This window comes from Pygoscelis adeliae, unplaced genomic scaffold (assembly GCF_000699105.1).
Source record: "Pygoscelis adeliae isolate BGI_AS28 unplaced genomic scaffold, ASM69910v1 Scaffold30, whole genome shotgun sequence".
Taxonomy (NCBI): Eukaryota; Metazoa; Chordata; class Aves; order Sphenisciformes; family Spheniscidae; genus Pygoscelis; species Pygoscelis adeliae.
This window is the reverse complement of record NW_008823915.1, coordinates 1,657,290-1,678,173: the sequence shown is the minus strand read 5'-3', so window position 1 is coordinate 1,678,173 and position 20,884 is coordinate 1,657,290. Positions and strand designations below refer to the sequence as shown.

The following is a 20,884-nucleotide window of genomic DNA, read 5'->3' as shown; positions in this document are numbered from 1 at the left end:
CGGGGCCGTGACGCCGCCACGCGTAGCCCCGCCACGCCCCGCCGGCCGTGAAGGCGGTTTGCAACAGCGTAATGCTTGGAGAAAGCGAGCTCGGATGTTCGTGATGGAACACTGGAGACTGTTCACTGCTTTTATACAGGGTCTGATTTAACTGCAGCAAACTCGAAAACTTTTTTTTCCTCTCCCTAAGCATTTTTTTGCATTTTTTCCCTAGGAAATAGGTTGATTTTAGCTTCATAACTGACATGCTGGGGAAATTGAAGGAGCCTTTGAGAAAAAAGGCTATTTTGAGCCCTTGCATCAACATGGGAACTGAACAGCTGTACAGAAGTATGAAATGGTTGTTATTTTAATAAAGAGGTTTCCTTGTATAAGCTGTGTGGGAACTTCCAAGACACTAAAACACAGAAAATGTTAGATGACTGCTTAAACCCACAGCCCAGAACTACACAAGAGTTACCCAACGTCTCCCTTCAGCCGGTCGAAGGCACGTCTGGTAAAAATGCTTCCAATACTGACAAAGGATGGGAGATCAAAGTTTCATCTACTGCCTTGAATAGAAAAGATTTTACCGTTTAAGTAATAGGTGAATTTATCTGCTCCCTACAAATCGAGTGAGCAAGAATTAATGTGAATCTCTACAAGAAGGTAGCAGAGCAAAACCAGAGTTCAGGTACACACGCGAGCTCTGGATGCTGTGATGGGAGCCAACAGTTTTTATGGTGCTGCTGGCCGAAGAGGGGACCCGAGGCTAGCCATGGAAACTGAGGACTAGTTGTCTTGAAGAATTTAGGTCTGACTGTCCTAGCTGAAGCTGCGGTTCAATCTAGTTCATGTGTGGGTGGTTCCTCCAGATTTAGCCTTCAGAATCAACTGAAAGTTAGCCCTGAACTCCCCTGTAATGGCTGACTTCTGGAGTAAACACAGGGGCAGAACGATCCCTGTCTTTTTCAGGAATTGTTGTGTTCTGGTTTAGTAACCTCTATCCTCTGAGCAGTTGCATTATTCAATTATTTGGCATGCCTATGATATGTCAGTAGTGGATTACTAGGGATGACTTCTGTCATTGATGCGTCATTTTAAAATGGAAAGCCTAATAAATGCACGCGGTACTGGTCTCCTGCCTCTCTTCCTCTTCTGTGACAAACAAAACATCTTCATTTTCTAAGAGGGCACAGGTTAATGTGTGACAAACAGAAAACTGTTGAGGTTTATTTGGGATATTTCTAAACAACAGTGATTTTTATAATCCTACATGCTACACTCTTTTTCAGGGACATCAAAATTTAGTAAGTTGAAAGCTCTGGGCAGAATCAGTCATTATTTCTTCTGTGCTAGAGGCACTTTAGAACGGATGGCAGAGAGGTCAAGCCATTCTTAACTAATGCACTCCAGCAGCAAGCACAGTTATAATGCAGGGAGTTCAGTGTACCATGTTAAATACAGCTGAACTCTCTGAATTGAGTCATTACTCAACATCTTCTACAGTGTTTCACTTAGAAGAAGAAATTGGCAGTGGAGTCAGATGTTTCTTGGATACAATCCTATATTCTTAGCAAAAATGCAGAAAACCCTTTTTTTTCCCTGAAAGCAGCACACATAAAACATGTAGAGAATGTCTCTTTGTTTACCGCTCTATAGGTCTTTTCCAGATAGCCCTAAAAGTCCCTTAGTGATCCTCAGGACCACGCTCTTAATGGTATCGTGTCCTTTTTTCCTGCTCCTATTTACTGCCTTTAGCTCCTTGCACTGTGTGGTTTCACTTGGATCTTCTCTGGAAGAAGCAGGCATATGTGCCAGTATGTGATGGGAGGTTCCCGGTGTTTCACTTATCTGACTTCCATAAAGAAATTTAATGGCTTTTTACAACTGACTAAACAGAAGGCAGTATAACAACTTTAATGTGACTCATTACAACACAACAAATAAAGTTCTCTGCAGACAAAGCACTAAGGTAGGAAATAACAAGTTGGGAGTAATGTAACAGAACAAGGGGAAACATAAATAGAAACTAAGAATAGTGTGTACCAAGGTACCTGGAAATTGTACCAAGGTGCCTAGAAAACACATAAGTCTATCACATATTAAAGTCCCAAGCAGGAGTATGATGGTAGCCTTCCTTGGAAATTAGTCATTTATAAGTAAGTGTCATGTTCTGCAGTGATGGCAAGCCACTATCCCAAATTCCAGCTGCACTGAGGCTGCATTGATGAGAGAATAGAGAATTTCTGCATTTACTGAACATGGAAGGAGGCATAGAGGTTCCTTCCTAACAGTTACAAATTCCCATCTTTCTGAAGCAAAACCTCCTAACCGTGAGCCTTAGTGTTGTGACATCCCACGTGCACCTCAAAGCAGAGGGTGCACCTGTGTCTTAAGCAACCTCACCTCAGCAATGCTGAATAATTGGGCATCAATTCTGACAGCTATTCTGCAGGTAACATGTGTGTGTGCACTAGTGTGCACGCTTGGATGCATGCACGCTTGGATGCATGCATGCACTTTGTCCCTCATGAGCCAGAACTTGGCATTTATGGGCCTGTAATATACTCTTGTAATACCATCTTGGCTGCATCCCAAAAGAAAGGATGGAGTGACACTCAGACCATAATGGGATTGCACAGTGGGGGAGAATGACCTGCCTTCTAGCAAGCATAGTAAGCAGCGCCCACTTGGTTTGTGTGAAGGTGTGTAATGACACAGATCCCAGAGCCCCACCAGTCTGCCTCTCTGTACAACATCATGAACTGGCTGGAATGAAATAAGCCTTTCCCTGAGGGACAGAATGCTCAAGACAACCAAGGAATGCACTTGGAAATCCTTTACTGGTATGTACTTCTTAGTTTGCTTTGTTCCCTGTAGTATGCCTTTCAGAGTTAACAGACATCAGTGACTTAAAGCTACAAATCTGCTTAGAGGAAGGGAAGGAGGTTAGTGTAGACAGCAGGGCTTCTGAATGAACAGTTTAAATTGCAGATTGTTATACTCAATCCACCTCCCTTCAGAAACCTCAGGAAAAAAACTAGTTTATCATAAAATGATGCTTGGCATCTAGGACTCAGTGATGCAGAAATGACAAGGCCACTTTGATTTAGCTGGAGAGGAAACATGAGAGGTCGTGCCATGTGCAAATAAAACCCTTTGATCCTGACATCAATCTCTTAATTAGGAAGCTGTCAGGAAGAAGCAGTTTTGTTAACACATGTCTATCTGGACAGACCTATTGCTCTGAACAACAGCAGGATTAAATTCACCAGGGATTATCGAATTTTAGTTTGTTGCATTTCTCAGTGCATTATTCATCAGCGTAGACCATACTACGAATTACCCCTAATTACCACTACAAATGTGTCTGTGCCCCGCACAGTCCGTCACCAAACTCTGTCTTCAGCAGTAAACAGAGTTACTTACTCCTGGCAAGCTCCTGTCTTTCCCCATTCACACAGCTCAGTGACTTCCTAGGGTGACTGAGCTCCCCCTGTTCACTCACAGGCACTTCTCTGAAGAAGCCTTTAGCAAGCCACCTGCTCATCTTTTATGAGGTACATGTGCTTTGCAAAGCATCTAGGCTGCTTCTGCTTGGTATATCAAGTCTCTACTCCTTCAGCTTATGTTTTCTGGCTCTTGAGTATGTTTAGACTTAACTGTGGAAACCCGTCTCCCTTCCAATATGTATTTCAGCCACACGATGAGTTGTGCTTTTCTTTCAGACTACTTTGAGTTCCCTATGTTTCCATCTCATACAGTTTATATACTGTACTAGGAGAGAAATACTGTACTTCTCTCTGAAATAGCACCCCCACTGGGTCTTGGTCACAAGTGTTAAAAATGTATATATTTTTAGAATGAGATTCTCTGCCCCAAAACACGCTCCATTTGGAATTTCAGCAGGTATGTTTCATTTGCTGAAGAAATATGCATGGCACTTCTTTCCCTGCAGTCTAATCACACAAAAAACTTTGGTTTTAGATATCTGCCTTGGTAGTATAAAGGTATGTACTTCGATTTGTTTGCCAATATTTCACCTTCATCTAATAAAATCAGTACTTGAAATTTTGTTCATCACATACAGCATATAGACTTCTAAAAATGGTTGTATCAGAAATAAAAGTCTGCTAAAGAACTACTTTGAGGCAAAATCCTTGAGTAAGAATGATTTGCACAGTTAGAAACTTAAGAAAGCTCTCCTCTCTGCCTTGTGGTTTTCTGCTTCTCTCTAAGTCTCCGAGCCCTGAAGGGCCTTTGCCCTTTAGTGTTTAATAAAGGGCATGCAGAACAGGCAAGCCACCTGCTGTGTACGGTGCCCTGGAGGAAGGTTATACAGTTGGGTTAAGGCAGATGGAAAAAAACTCGTCCTCGTTTGGGCTCGCTGTTAGGGTTGAAATGTGCCTGACTCCTGGGTCCTTGCTCTGGCTGGAGAAACCCTGTATCTGCCTCACTACAGGTATACTACACTGCTGTTTCTTTCCCAGACATCACACCTAGTGCTAGAATTTAACAGGGTAGGCAAGAAGGACACAGGATTACTGACAGTACATGTGGAGCAACCAGAAAGAGGGAAGTTCTTGGCTATCCTGTCCTAATCTGGAAAGAGAGAAGTGGGCAGATAGGGAGTTAATGTGCACCTAAATGCTGGAACACAGGGACAGAGTGTTTGTTGGGAGATAAATTAACGATAACAAAACCAGGAAGTTTTAAACACATGGACTAGAAATCCCAGTCCCTTTATATGCATAAGTGACTATCAATTTCAGTTAAGTGTCATGAGTTTATTTTGCCTTCTGCTCTAGGTACTGTGAAACACAGTCCACACAGGACATAGGCTGATGTGCATTTTCTGACCTTGCAGAAAGAGCTGTGGAAAACCAAGGGGAGAGGTGAGCGATGAGGGCCTGATTTTCCTCTTATCTAACAGGGTGACTCCAAGAGAACCCCAGGGAAGTCAGTGGTGTTGGAGCAGCGTAAGACCAGATGCTAAAGGGTTTTCTTCTGGGTGTGCTTTCCAGAAATCTGAAAGGATTCGGGCACAGTGGAGAGATTGAAGTTTAAGGTTCACCCAGTCAAGAATTAGCCTTCCTGCTTACTGGAACGCCTGACTTGGAAAAGACATATATGCTGAACTGGGAGCAAAGTCCTGTAATAAATAACCGTGCTTCAGTCATTTCCTCCTTTGTGCAGCGGAGGACTGGCACTTGGTGAGGGATCCCTTAATGGCACCAGTACCAGTTTCACCTTTCTTTTCCTTCTTACTCCAATGCTTATGAAAAAGAGGGAACTAAGCTGCAGAAGCCAGTGAAGATTTCTTCTGGAGAGGTAATTTCCCATCCTGTGGGGTACAGTTTTGTTTACAGTGCTGCATTACTTTGGACAGAAAAGCAACAGAGAGAGCCAGGTGTTGTCGGAAAGCAGCCATTCAAGCAGGTGGGGGACTGGCCACTTACGACTTACCTGGGAGTAAGCATTTTAAATGTTGAAACTGTGTATCCCGGGATTATACAGGATCTCCTCCCTACATGTCCATTCTTGGCTGCTATCTTAGACTGGATCTGGAGCTAGCTATACCTTTGATGTGACACAGTATGGCTGTGCTTCATGTTTGCACGTACCACTCTCTCTTTGTTCTGGGTAGACATTTCTGCTCTGTTGGAGTATTCTGGTTTCTGGCACAGGTGAAAAAGTATCTGTCAGTTGTGAGTCACTGTGGCTGACTGTGGCCCATCTTTGGCCTATGTTTGCTAAGTACCATGCTTCTGTACCACCTTGCATCGCTCATAGGAACAGGTCATCACATTCTTGAAGTTAATACACAGATCCAATTCCTGAATCCTGTATAAGAACATGAGGACTTCGCCATAAGAATAACTGATTATGAAAGACAGAAGTTCCTGCTTGAGAGACTGTAAAAAAACAACAGAAAAAAAACAAGCAGCCAGAAAGTACACATTCATGTTGCATTGCTAAATTTTTGTAGATGTTGTGCTACAAAATTGAGAATTGTCTTAGTTACAGATGAGCTCTGGAGGTTGCCCTAGTCTCACAGGGAAAATAAATTCTTAATATAGTCAGCAGGTGTTGTGTTGGGGACACAGCCCTTGCAGTTTCTCCATGTGCCAGGTTTTGTTAAGTGTGACATTCCATTTCTCTTCTTGTTATTGGGTCACCTATGTGAAAATTACATTTGAAATTCCTGCTTTAAAATGTGTGTTAGCATCGGACCTCTACACCAGCAGTCTGTCATCTCTTGAAGTTTCTATTTATTTTTCACTTTGGGATCACAATACATTTTGTAATTTTGATAATTAGCTATTTTCAGCATATCTTATGATGACTTTAAAGTGGTAAATCATTCTGGGCTTGTTTAGAAACCCTCTTCAATCCATGCTACTTTATAGACCTTTATAGCCACAAATAGGGCACAAAGATCTTGTAGCTTTGCAAGCACTTCCTAGTTTCCATTTTGCTACCCTAGTAGCCCTCCTTATGGTTAGGACACTGGTGTAACCCACAACAGTGGCAGCATCTTGCATACAGGAGTATAATTGCTCCTTCCATTTAGTCTGAAGAAAAGGTTGTTTATGCACCCATCGATTTTGAATAAGACCATGATTTATGGAAGCTATTTACACCTTCCCAAATAACATGGATAAAAAAAAGTGGGCAGCTACAGGAAAGCAAGTGATTGATAAAATGAATCCTAATTCTCTTACTGCAACGTTTTCTTCTAACATTGAAGTTTATTAAAACAAGAGGGAGAAAACAGTGATATTCCCAAACTTCACCTTGAGATTTTTTTAATGGTAATCTTCATTTTTCAAGAGCATGAATTTCCAAAAATAAAGTGGTGATTTGAAATATTTTTCCGATAATTTAGTTGCAAATTTCTAAACCTCAGAAACTTGTATAGCTCCACCATAAAATGAAGATAAATCATAAAATGATTTAAATGATTTGATCAGAAAAGTAATGAAATCTGGGTACGTCTCAAAAAGATATACCATCCATATTACACAAAATTGTAAATAGTTACCAGAAATTTTAAACATAAGTTTTTAAAGCCTTTACACATGATAGAAGAAATCTCAAGGATTTCAGTGAAATTATTGATGAAGTATCCCATTAATCACTAATATTAATGGTACTGCAAACTGGGATTTTGAAGATTATCTGAAGAATAATATCTGTAGAATAATACATAGGTATTATCTACCTTCTATTTTCTATCTATTTTCTACCTTCTACATAGGTAGAAAATGGAACTTTCAACTCAGTTAATTTCTGATGTTCTTGTTTTGCGCAAACTTTCCAGAGAACCTGTCCAAAACCTAGACAAGTATAATTTAGGGCCAGAATAAAATAACTTCTCAAAAGGCTATGAGAAAATAAGAAATTTGCATTTGAGTGTCAAGATAAAACCGGAGCAGGTGTCTCTCTTCTTCATGGGGGGTGTTCTGAGAGGTCAGGGGCTTGCCTGGAATAAGTGCCAAAGATCAATTTCTGGTCCTGTAGTGTCCCCTCATCTTCTTGTAAAGTAGTTTCCAAGCGGTTTGCTGTCAAACAGGAGTGTACAGAAGGGATGCAGATGATTCAATATGTCCTCATTGAACATGAGTTGTAAAATCTGTTTGAGATAAAATGCTAAGAAAACATCATTGATAATAGATCATAAAAGGGTAAAAATAGAATTAATTTTTGGTCCAAGGTTAGCATTTTATGGAGCATTTTGCTTACTGCAGGCGTTTCATTCTTATTATCAACTTTGAGCTAAGCCTTTTCTCTGGGTGTGCTGGAGCAATGGGGAGAGCGAGAGATCCTTTAGAGAAATGGAGGGAGCAGAATGGATCACACAGCTGTGAGAAGTCTGTGAATATGAGGCTGTGGAGACCTGGGCTAATAACTGATGTCTGCTGCACACAGCAGCTACTGAATCACAAGTTACTCAACAGCCTTAACGTGCAGGGATCACTCCTGCTAGCAGGAGGAGATAACAAGGAAAAAACCCTGTCTGGAACTCTGGAAGCATTTAAAGGGAACTTTGCAGAGTCTTTGCCTGTCATTTCCCACATTAAAAGGCATACAGCAGCCTTCCCACTGTAGCAAGAGTGGGAGCCAGCAAATCACACCTAGTCCTAGAATCACTCCCAAAATCCAGCTGCAGTAGCCTATGGGACAGCAAGCGGCTTCTGAAGACTTTGGTTCCTTGGTTGTTCCAAGGATCACAGCCTAAACAGCATCATCCCTTAATCAAAGCACTGGTGTAGATTTCTGGCCACCAGTCTTTTCACTATTATGTTCTTGACAGTGAGCTCCTAATTTTATTGTTCCTTCCTATTCCTTGTTTTGCTGCTCATGCCTTCATTGCAAACCCTCCCATTCCAGCCAAGAAAGGTGAACTCTAGACCTTGATTTCTATATGATGGTAGGTTCAAGCTGTGACAGTCTGAGGGAACTGAGCAGCTCAGGAAAGTATCAATTACATCTGTGTCACTGGGCTAGCCACTCACAGGAACTGAACTGCTGGGTCAATGGACCAGCCAAAGGTAGTTCTATTGTGCATCAAATTACTTTGCATTGTGGGGTCTTTTTATTTGTGAGCCAAACGAAGTTCAGCCAATAAATGTGCCTAGCATTTGATTGAGGGAACTATTGGGTATGAAAATGTGCACCGTGACCTCTTCAGGGTTGAGAGCATCTCAGGGTTATGTGGTAGAACTCAGAGCAGACCACCACCCCAGTGCTGCAGGTTCTTTGGTTTGGGTAGATGGTTTCATTGCTTCTACATTGGGTGTAGCTTATTATGATCTCTTCCGCTTTAACAAAATCCATGAACAGAATTATTTTAAGGCATTTTGCTGTTATTTTTTACAAGGAAACATCTCAAGGAAACCCCACTGTCTGTTCTGATCAAAGCCTGAGCCCTTTTCTGACCTAATGCTATGTTCTTCTTGGCACTGCAGGTTACATACAGTGATCTGAAACATAATGGTGGTTTTCAGAAAGGTAAGTCCTATTCTTTGCTGTGATTTACTGATTAGCCTGAGGCCCAAAGAGGAGAAAACTACCTTGACATCATGGTTCAACTCAAAAAGTAAGTAGCAATAACCCAGTATCAACAAGGTAGAAAATAATATCAATCTAGACTAGAGATGCAGAGGTGTCTTGCCTAGCCTGGCTGTGCTCATGCTGAGCTGGTGACCTCTGTCACAAGGTGTGGCACTGAAACTGCACACATTACCTCTGGAGTTTTATTCAATGCAAATGAGAGCTGTTAGTCTGTAACATTCTTCATAACCTCACGCAATGTTTATAGATGCTTTACACTACAGTTGTTTGGTTTTAAATGTAAGCCCATAAAGTATTTTGAGAGGAAAAAGAAATAATTTTTCAGTTGTGAAACCTTGAAACTTTGACAATAAATGTTACGGTATGTAACAAAAGTTGTATACGACAAGACACTCAACTAGAAAACCAGTTCATAGCCATTGAAGATCTGACCTATAGCTTTGTTCAGTTTTCATTCCAGCCATTACAGTAAAGTTTTCTGTTTCAATTTGTATTAGTACCTGGAGCAAGAGAAGATATTCCTGGGGGCTGGGAGTAGGGGAGTATAATCAGGACAGTAGCGCAGGCGACACCAGGATGCTGCTCATTCCTAGGAAAGGGCAGCCATAGCCCACACCTTCCTCCAGTGACAGCAGAGCAGCTCTTGCTTGCTTGCTCTGCAGAGAGGCAGGATGTTGCCATGCCTCTACAAATGTGAAGAGAGGAGCTGGGCTGAATAAAAGATGCTTTTTTTTCCAAAGAGAGATCATGGATGCGCTCACAATTCTAAATAATTTCAGCTATAGCAGAAAGAATATACATCTAAAAGCTCTTGCAACAGAGCCCTCTACATTTCCAGGCATCTAGTCTGTACATCTGTTTGTTTTTCTTTTTCCTGGTAATGTGTATGTTTTCAAGCATCTCTTCTGAAAGAATACCATAGCTAATGTGAGGCTGCCAAGGCACTTTACTAGCATTCACTGTGCCCCCCGCCAATCTCTGGGAGGTAGTGGAGCTGAGTAATTGCTGTCCTTGCAAAAGGTGTTACTTCATTTCCTTTTGTGAGACAGCTGGGTTTGATGACTTGTCCAAAGTCATGTTCCAGGTCAGCTGTGGAGCTGGGAGTAGAACTCAGAGGTCCTGATACTATAACCATTAGACTTTACTGCCTGCGAGCAGTAAGAACTTGCCCAGTTAAACACTGCTAAAGAAATCAAATCACTAAAAAAAGAAGAACAAGAGGTGTATGCCTATGAGCTACATGGCATCAAGTATGTCACTGTACTTGACGATAGCTTTTCTTCTCCCCAGGGTGATCATGTGTGGCTGGACACTCAGCCAAACAGTGAATTTAATGTCCCTATTGGGGCAGTTGTGAAGGACTCTGACTCAGGACGGATCTTGCTGGAGGATGATGAAGGCAAGGTGGGCTACGCTATAACTTCCTGTAAAAGATGAACATAAAATTTAGAAGTACAAAGTACAGAAGAATGACCCTATTGGGTCAGACCAAAGCTCCATCTAGGCAAATGGTCTGACTTTGATAAAGTCTAGTAGGATATACTGAAAAAAGGAATATAAAAATAAGGCAAGTATAGAGTGATACCCTAGTATCCCCAGGTCCCAGCACTATGAAGATTTAGAGCTTCCTAAGCTAGAGTTTATAGCTACGTAGTTAAGAAAAGGAAATGGATGGGCTCCAATCCCTAAATTTGGTGGAGCTTTATGTGAAATCATCTAAAGTCAGTTGGGGTTTCATCCCTACCTCATACAATGTGGTGGCTGTGATGACCTGACAGACCTGTGCTCTGAACAGTGCTAAATTTGGTGATGTCCAGAACCCACCTGAATGGCTTCATCCAGTGTTTTAAATCATCTGGTCCCAGGGAGCAGCAAACCAGTTAATTTCTGTAGTTCGGTCAACTGTTTCTTAGAATATGCTGGTTTGAGCATGGATTATACTGAAGCTCACTCTGGTCTAACATGGCTCTCCTTTGTTTGCCTCTGAGCAACAGCATAACACATTAAACCTGATGCCTTGCCTTTTTCAGGAACACTGGATCACGGCTCGGAACATGCACATGGTGCACCTGATGCACCCCTCCTCTGTCCAGGGGGTGGAAGACATGATCTGCCTTGGGGATCTCCATGAAGCAGGCATGGTGCACAACCTCCTCATCCGCCACCAGGAGCACAAAATCTATGTGAGTGCCAAGGTCACCAGGCATAGTACTTTCAGGAACGACCTCTACTGCACATTTAGTGGAGTGACCTGAGCAGCCTGCAAGCCTTTCATACATGGGACCCTCTGCTTTCTTTACTGATTGAGGGGGCCAAGGAGACACAACATAGTTTTTCTCTTCTTTCATTCAAGTACTTTGACTGTGAAGAAGAGAGCTAATAGCAGCCTCTGAAATCACAGAGATATGCATAGGTAGTGACCCTGCTTACTTTCTCCTAGAGTGATCATTTCCACCAGTGACTGACTGACAACTAAATCCAGCCCATGTTACAGCTTAGTGCTGCTGTTACGTGCAGCTGTGACACAGGATCAATCTAACTAGTGACATAATTTGGATTGTCCTCCAGTCCAAGTCAATGTTTACTTGATTTTGATGTAATAAAATAGATAAAGAATAAATCTGGATATTTAGGACACCTGATTTCATTTCTTGTCCATTACAGGTTTTATCTGTGACTGAGCAATTTGGCATTTTTAGTTTCTTTGTTTCGTAGTTCTCAGTTTGTAATATGTTAATAATATCCAGGTTTTCCATGCTTTGCCTCCCATGTTATATACACTATAGGAGAGGAGCTGCCTCTTACAACACAGATGTGGTGATGTTTAGTGTAAACAAGGACTGATTTTAGAGATGCTGCAGTTATAACTACCAAGATGTGTGTATAGACCTGTTATATTAGACTCTAGCAGTCTGTAGTTGTCTTATGTAGAAGTTCTTGAACAATATTATTGCCTTGCATTTCCACAGCCTTCAACAGCCTCCTTCATTTCAGTGGTGCTGTTGTTTACAAATGTTACTAAATGACTGTATGAATAACACAACCATAACTTTGCCTGTTAGCAAAGTTCAGCTACATCTGCACTAGAACACAAAAGCAGCTTAACAAAACACTACAAAACAGTTTATGATAACACACAAAAAGGCCAGATCAAATTGGACTTTCTTGTGCTTTAGCTTGAGACAGTGAACTGAGCTGTGATTTGGCAAGAAGATTATAGCTAGCATTCTTCCTTTTGCAAAAACCTCCAGATCCTGGGATATTTAATAACAGCTTATAGTGAGGAACCGGTCTCTCAGCCTCACTTAAGTGCTGCTATGGATCTCCCAGGCTTCCCTCCTGCCTCTGTTTAGATTTATACTGCAAGTGGCTTTGGTTGTATTCTTGTTTGCAGGTTTGCTGCAAGAGGTAACGCTCATAACTGTTTTCCAGACTTACACAGGATCAATCTTGGTAGCAGTGAATCCATACCAGCTGCTGCCCCTCTACACAGTTGATCAGATCAGACTGTACTGTAACAAGAGGATTGGAGAGCTACCACCTCATGTCTTCGCCATTGCAGACAACTGTTACTTCAATATGAAGAGGAATAAGAGAGACCAGTGCTGTGTGATCAGGTGACTGGACTCAGAGAGGACGAGTAGCAGTTACCAAGTCTGGCATGTTTTTGGGGCACTTTTGTGGACACAGGAGACCTTCCAAATGGAAGGGCACAGATAAGACTAGAGACAACAGGAAGGAAATATTTTCTTCCCTGCTACTTCATTTTTATTTAGGGCTGCAAAAGGTAGAACATAAGCAAGGGATTTCTGAAATCCATTGTTTTCGCCCAGAATCTTTGAATGTGGTGATACATTCTGCACATGGTCACTACATATAGAAACATAAAATATGAGCCTGTGTGATGTAAGGCTATCTTTTACCTTGGGGACATGATACTTATGTTACATGTATTTTCTGAGAACAGAGATTTCCTGGAGAGAAACAACCTCTGCTAACCTGAAGATGGAGGGAAGCTTTCCTCATCCTATAAACACATAACATATATCCATTTTCTGTTAATCATCAGTGTGAAGAACCAGATAGTCTCATTGCAATAATATCTGATTACAGCTGAGGCAACTCAGTTGATATGCTAAGACTAGCATTGAAAATCTGGTAATGCATTAAAGAAGAAAAGCAAGTGGTCATTTAATTTGCACTGGTACAGAATGTCTTCCATGGATTTGCTTTTTTTTAATCAGTGGGAGAATTTAGTCCTCAGCCTAAGTCTAAAAAACAACTTAAATTTTAGCAGATAAGATGATGAAAGACTAAAATTCTCCAGCCCTCCATGAAAGACAGTCTGATCTGCCATTCACAGGGTAAATATAAGTGGGATTTTTTCTTAACTTGGTCTGCCATTTTGCCATCCTAAACAAAAAAGAAGAAAGGAAACCTGTAATGATCTTGTTTCTTACTGCAGTGGAGAATCTGGAGCTGGGAAGACTGAAAGCACAAAGCTAATACTACAGTTTTTGGCAGCTGTCAGTGGCCAGCATTCCTGGATAGAGCAGCAAATCCTAGAGGCCAACCCCATTCTGGAAGGTGGGTTATTTAGCAAACATGCCTGATTTACCACCTTTAGCTCAGGATTTTTGTATCAGGATAAAAAATTCAGAAACAGATCTTTGAACCATTGTATTTGTATAACTGCTAAAACCCCTGAAACACTGGTGATGCAGGGTAGAAGTTCTCTATACTTTTCTGCCATGTCCCCATGAAGTCCACAGCAACTCCCACGCTGTCAGAGGAGGTGCCACTATAGTATGTAACCCAAAACTGCTGGGAGCACAAGAGTCCTTGGGAATGCAGAGCCCAAGGTAAAGACCCGTTTTAGCATTTATGCTAGATAGTGGCAAAGTGACTGGCCAAGCATGGATGTATCTATAGGGGAGCTCCCTGAGACACCCATCTTTCTCTGTAGAGGGATCAAATGTGTTCCCAGTAAGTCCTTCTGGAGGTCTTCAGACTTGCCCAGCTCTCTTGGCTGGCCAGATATAGGCTGCATTTGGATCATTTGAATATGTCTTTTAGGACCCAATTATCTGGGTGCACAGTATGCCTGCCTTTCTCTTTAGGAGGCAGCCTGAGACCAGACATTCTTCAGTGCCTGTCAGCACTGTCATTCGGAACACAACGTGTAAAATACTAGCAGCAAAAAAGAAGGGCATAAAAAATAGACTTGATGTTCATTAACTGCAATAATCCAGATACTATCTCTGTCCCTTGCCCATCAGCTTTTGGAAATGCCAAGACAATTCGAAATGACAATTCAAGCCGCTTTGGGAAATACATTGATATTCACTTCAACCAAAATGGTGTGATAGAAGGAGCCCGGATAGAACAGTTTCTTCTGGAGAAGTCCCGGGTTTGCCGGCAGGTGAGGGCACTGGCAGATGTACATTCTGCTGGCACCTGTGTTACAAGCTTGTGCTGGCAAGGCTGTCCATTGGCCTATTTCTTTCTTTTAGGCTCCAGAGGAGAGGAACTATCACATCTTCTACTGCATGCTAATGGGGATGAATACAGAGCAGAAAAAGATGCTGAATCTGGGCACTGCTTCAGAGTACACTTATCTCACTATGGTAATAGTCCCTGCTTTCTTCTCCATTATCCCTCTGCCATTTGTTTCTCCCAGCGAGCAATTACAATCAATAGGAACTGCAGATGGGTAGTCACCAAATATGAACAATCCTTTCCTTAGAGTACCAGAAGCAGTAACACCAAAAGTGCTGTGAGCCTCAGTTTCAGAGACTTATTGTAATGTCCACCAGTGGGAGGCAGCTTCTGGCAGTTCAAAGCTTTCTATCAAAGTCAGACTTAAGAAACATAAAGGACATCTTAAAGCAGGTGGGAAATATCCCCCACTTCCACAGGCACTCAGATTTCAGATGAATGCGAGGGATCTCATACCAGGGAGAATACTGATCAGCTATGTATACCTTAGGGGAAAATGAATAAGCAGAAACAGTGCCAAGAATCCTAGTCCTTATATCTGATAAATCTTATATACATAATGCAGGAAGCTGGCGTTCAATCTAACTTCTAACACCTGATGTTAATGTCCCTGTCTAGGTTTATGTTGCCACTCCCGTGGCAGGAGTGGGATGTCCATAGGTGAGATTTTTGAAAATAGCTAATTGGTTGGTTTAGGGCATGAAAGCCATCGTGAAAATCCTGTTCTTTAGCCTGTGCAGATACCTCATATTAAATATGTCAGCTGGTTTGATTTGGGCTGTTCTACAGCCGTGGAAAAAATGGGTCTAAGTCCTGCCTCTGATGAAGTTAATGGGAGCTGGGCATCTAGTTTCAGAGGAAATTAAATCAAGCCTATAAAGCTGTTTCTGGAGTCTCAAAAGCAAAATCATAAAGTTGCTGGAGGTTTTTTCAAATGTAATGTTTTCAAAATAGCAGTGATCTTGCAGCAAGAGCTGATGAGTGCAATTCATACATTGGCCATTCCATAAAATAGTCTGAAGTTCCCTGGGTCAGCAGTAGGGCAGTATAATACAGAGATAGGAGTATTAGATTAAAGAAGATCATAACCATGGTTTTGTTCAGGTCACTGTTGGCACAAGCTGGCATGTTTACATGCTGTAAACTGAAATGTCTAGGAATACTTCACTTTTGTAATCATTACACTATATTGTCAGTAATAGCAGGGATAAAAAAGACATTTTCCCATCTCCATTAGGGCTGAAAGTAGTTTCTATCAGGAGCAGCATCTAGGACCCGCTGTGCAGGCTTTGTTGAAGGTTCTTCTGATGCTGCCTTGGATGCTTCCATCTGCCTTCCACTAGAACCTAATATTCTTATTCTGAGATTTGCCTTCTAGTACTGATCCAATCCTACTTGCTTTGATTTGGGATTAGGGCTTTTAATTGTCCATTGACAGGGCAGAGAGAGGAAACAAAAGAAACAGGCATGGCGTTGTAAGTGTAGGTAACCTTGTCAAAATTTCCTGTCCTTCTATGCTCCAGAGCAGCCTTCCCCTCAGCTTTTCCTTTTGGCTTCCCCAGTATTCAGTCAAGCCCTGGAGAAATGCATTATTTAGCCCTCTGCTAATGCGTTCTTCTTGAGAGTAGAGATGAGGGAAGAAACAACCATGGGAGGAGCATATAGAATGTCTAAATAGGTTTTTTCCTTGCATCTTGTGGCAAGTGGCTCACAGGGTATCCACATTGTGTACAAGGGTTTGTCAGCCTGTAGGTGCTTCCTTCCTTGTATGGGTTCCGGGATGTTTTTCCTTACCTGTGGGTGTGGTGTCTTGCAGGGCAACTGCATGTCCTGCGACAGCCGGAATGATGCAAAGGATTATGCTCACATCCGCTCGGCTATGAAGATCCTTATGTTCTCAGATTCTGAGCACTGGGACATCAGCAAGCTGCTGGCTGCGATCCTGCACCTGGGGAATGTAGAGTTTGAAGGTAAACTCAGCATTGTCTGTGCTTGGCCTTTCTTCAGACTCAATGGTAAAGGCCTAAAGGTGCTGCCTGCTTCCATCTGTAAAGATCAGGTTGTGCTGCTCTGCCCTGTATAAACAGGTGAACAGGGTTGGAAGGGCAGGCAGATAAGCACCACGAAATTCTGATTTGTGACTCCACTGCCTAGTGTTTTGAAAAACATCATATTATTATTATTATTTTTGTCACTCCCTCAGGTTTCCATGGTCATAAATAGGCTCTTATCACACAAACTGAAACAACAGATAATATAATGCCATATTATGTTTGCTAATTGTTGTGGTATGCAAGCTAGAGGACACAGGAGCAGCTGAGTGATGTTTGCTGTGGAGATGATAGCAGTCATTCTCCTGGCTAGGTTTGGTGAACACTCACCTGCATAAGTGCACTTCTGGTATGGCATAGGCACAGTGTGAGACACCCACCAGTGGGATGCCAGAAGCTCTCACATTTTAGAAAAGGAATCCTTCTCACTTTGTGATACAGAGGGCCCAATACAGTGATGCCAGCTGGATTCTTTGGAGTAATGCTGGCTGCTAAAATGTGGGATTTCCCTCATTTCCTTTCTTTGTCTAGATTTCCCACAAGTCAGATACATGGAAAGAAATATTTTCAGAAACACATTTTCTGAAGTCAGATACTACTTCCCCAGATCCCCAGTAGCTACTATTTAAAATGCATAACCTTGTCATTTTTGCTGCTATTTTTAGCCTGATGTTCTGGAGTTGTGAGGGCCCTACACGTCCCAGGATCCCTGGGTGAAATTAGGATGCTCCTTAGTAAAATCATCAAACCCGGGAGTTTCAAAAGAGAACTTACTGCCTTGCCACATTCCCAGAGCTACAGGGTTACAGAAATACGGCTGCAATAACAGCACAGCCCCCCACCATAGCAGAAATGATTCACCCTGAGATTGACTGTTTCCTCATTGTAGCGGCTGTGTACGACAACTTGGACTGCTCTGATGTGATGGACTCACCACACTTTTCAATCGCAACCAAATTGCTTGAGGTAATGGACTCTCATCTTCTCCTTCTAGTTCTCCCCTTCACCCTTGCTCCCTGAGCACACTGACAAAGTATGTGTCTGTGGAGTGTTTATGTATGCACATGTATATGTATGCACATGTAATGGGCACGTCCCCTTCCTCCTGCTGACACTCAAGTGATGCTGTTGCAGATGTCTCTCTGAGCTAGGAGATCTTTAACTGGGACAGCAGGCCACCAGTGAATGCTGCTGGACAGGCAGTTTGTCATGGCCCTCTTCCTGAGACAGACTTTGCTGGATCTCCTTTATCCACCTGGAATGACAAGGTTGCCATGATTGTTCCTCCAGGTGGACTCCAGTGAACTCCAGAACAGCCTCACAAACCTCTCCATCATTGTCCGAGGAGAAAGTGTGTCTAGGCCTCTGAACATAGTTCAAGCTGCAGATGGGAGGGATGCCTTTGTGAAGGTACTGGTGCTTACATCTTCTCTGTTTAAAGACTGGGGATGCTTTCAGAGCTGTCTGTCTTACTGGTTGAGGAGCCTTATGTGGCAAACATTCACCCAGAGGTCTCCAGTCCCTCGTAGTTTTCAGGCATAGTCTGACAGCATTGTAGCAGCATGATAGCAAGCAGTAAGCTATGTCCAAAGACTGTAATGATGGGCTCTAATTCCTCTTCAATTTTTTCTCAGGGTATATATGGACGGATATTCCTGTGGATAGTGAACAAGATCAACTCAGCCATTTTCAACCCAACTTCTCAGAAGCCTAAAGACAGACGTCAGTCTATTGGGCTGTTGGACATTTTTGGGTTTGAAAACTTCAGCAACAACAGGTAGGAGGCTCTAGATTCATTTCCACTGGGAAGCTGAAAAGCAGCTGATGTAAAGGGAAAGAATGAAAAAACAGACAGACACACGGTCTTTCATTATCATCCTGATTCTCAGAAAAGCAGTGAAATTTCCATCACTGAATTTTCCCAATGATGATAATGCACAGATTCCATTTTTCTTCAGTCTTGGTCATATTCCTGCCTCCTTCCCCAGCCTTCATTTTGGTGCAGCCATTGCACATGTCTATTCCAAAACCTCAGTAATTTTCTCGGAGGACATGGCTATGAAGCTGCTATGAGCAGGCAGCCACTATGTGAGGATGTAGTATGTCACCATGTCTCTGTACCAAACTTTCTTGTTCCATAGCATTTTTACAATGTCTCTTTGGACACATTTTGCATATAGTACAAAGGAGGCCGTGTTGTGTTTCCCATTTCAGCTCATGCTTCCATCTTGCTCAGTGTTCTCCCGTCCCTTTTTTGGGGCTGCTTCATTTCTCTACTCTTAAGGACAGGTCAGCAAAACACCTGGTCAGTATACCATTGTCCCACTGCTACCTCTCCGACTAGTGGTTTCAGTTCCAAAGCACCATTTCTGTTTGCCCTTCTCTACGGGGGCAGCAATTCTCTCACTTGTATGGTACCATATCATCAGTACTCCACAAACTATCAGCATACATTCTGCAGTCTTTTCCAATCCATTTCAACTGATGCATCTTGCTTGCTTTCAACAAGATAATATTCCTCACTGACTTTTGGAACATGGTCTAGGATCTTTTCAGCCCATCTTCTATCTTTTGTGTTCTCTCCTGTAATTTTATGCTATTCCCAAAGGCTGCAATCCACAAGGGACCTCACTGTGATGAGCATTCCACAGGCACACACAGTGTGCCACAGCAATGACCAGGTAATGAAACTCAGGTGCAGCATTAAGGAGTAACCAACAAAAGAAGTGGTAGTGCCAGTGCAAGTAAAAACACATCACACACTCATACAGTCAAGCTATTTTCACAGTTATATGTTCCCCTTTATCTATAGAGTTTCTTGAAACACATACTAGATCTTTCCTTGCTTACTCAGCAACACTCAATTGTCAGTTGGCTCATTTCTGCTTGTGTTTTTCATAGCAGAAGATGCATCCCTTATATTGCTAAGATTGACAACATGCAGTGGTGGTGATCATTAACACCGTGGAATATAGCAGTAGTATATCTGGATATGTATTTAATACAGAGAATAAACAAATACCATAGAGCAGTGCAGCACTGGCCAAGGATGACCATGGGTTCCCATCTTGTCCCCCCCAGCTTTGAGCAGCTCTGCATTAACATTGCCAATGAGCATCTTCAGCAGTTCTTTGTGCACCATGTCTTCAAGCTGGAGCAAGAGGAATACCTTGCGGAGCACATTGCCTGGAATAACATTGACTTCGCTGATAACCGCCAGACTCTGGAAGTCATTGCACTCAAGCCTATGAATATTATCTCCCTCATTGATGAAGAGAGCAAGTTCCCAAAGGTAAATTTCTGGTTTCACTTGTAATGCCTGGCTTTGCACACAGCTCACAGGTAATGCTTGGCTTTACACACAGAAAAGTGAAAAAGTGTCTTTCGGATAGATTATGAGAGGCAATGTCTTCTCCCCGTAGATGTATCTCTTAAATTAGCTCACTCTACAAATGCTCACTCTCTGCTGGAATGTGCTCTTCCTGCTACCTTGCTGTTGAAACTCTTAAAGCTGTTCCAGACAGAGAAGGAAGGAGTCCAGATCATTTTACAAGGGCTTCTTAGGAAATCTTTGAATTTGTATATTGTTTGAGTATTCTTCTGCTGTTGGTCTGGGCTGCAGCTTGCTCTTTCTTCTCCTGGATGACAGGCCTAGTTGAGCAATGTCACCATTGTGAGGAACTGTAGGAGAACTATAGGCCTGTCACTTTGGTGCCGGGGAAGGTTATGGAGCAGATCATCCTGAGTGCCATCACATGGCACATACAGGACAACCAGATGATCAGGCCCAGTCAGCATGGGTTTATGAAAGGCTGTGTTGGTCCTGCTTGGTCCTGCTTGACTAACATGATCTCCTGTGACAAGGTGACCCGCTTAGTGGATGAGGGAAAGGCTGTGGATGTTGTCTATCTAGACTTTAGTAAAGCCTTTGACACAGTTCTCCTCAGCATTCTACTGCAGAAACTGGCTGCTCATGGCTTGGATGGGCGGACTCTTTGCTGGGTAAAAAACTGGCTGGATGGCTGGGCCCAAAGATTTGTGGTGAATGGAGTTAAATCCAGTTGGCGGCTGGTCACAAGTGGTGTTCCCCAGGGCTTAGTATTGGGGCCAGTTCTGTTCAATATCTTTACCAATGATCTGGACGAAGGGATTGAGTGCACCCTCAGTAAGTTTGCAGACGACACCAAGTTGGGCGGCAGTGTTGATCTGCTCGAGGGTAGGAAGGCTCTGCAGAGGGACCTGGACAGGCTGGATGGATGGGCCGAGGCCAACTG

At 42.6% G+C, this 20,884-nt stretch overlaps 1 protein-coding gene across 1 annotated transcript in view; it reads left to right on the top strand.

Annotated features, from left to right (window-relative positions):
- Positions 1-8,979: 8,979 nt before the first annotated feature.
- MYO7B (myosin VIIB) overlaps positions 8,980-20,884 on the top strand; it is a 51,097-nt gene continuing 39,192 nt past the window's right edge. Inside the window, exons 1-12 of the mRNA XM_009318994.1 lie at positions 8,980-8,997; positions 10,351-10,464; positions 11,091-11,243; positions 12,493-12,677; positions 13,526-13,647; positions 14,340-14,482; positions 14,574-14,687; positions 16,376-16,529; positions 17,500-17,576; positions 17,901-18,020; positions 18,245-18,387; positions 19,692-19,902. Of these exons, the coding sequence (XP_009317269.1) occupies positions 8,980-8,997; positions 10,351-10,464; positions 11,091-11,243; positions 12,493-12,677; positions 13,526-13,647; positions 14,340-14,482; positions 14,574-14,687; positions 16,376-16,529; positions 17,500-17,576; positions 17,901-18,020; positions 18,245-18,387; positions 19,692-19,902 (1,554 nt within the window). The remainder of the gene's footprint in view (positions 8,998-10,350; positions 10,465-11,090; positions 11,244-12,492; positions 12,678-13,525; positions 13,648-14,339; positions 14,483-14,573; positions 14,688-16,375; positions 16,530-17,499; positions 17,577-17,900; positions 18,021-18,244; positions 18,388-19,691; positions 19,903-20,884) is intronic.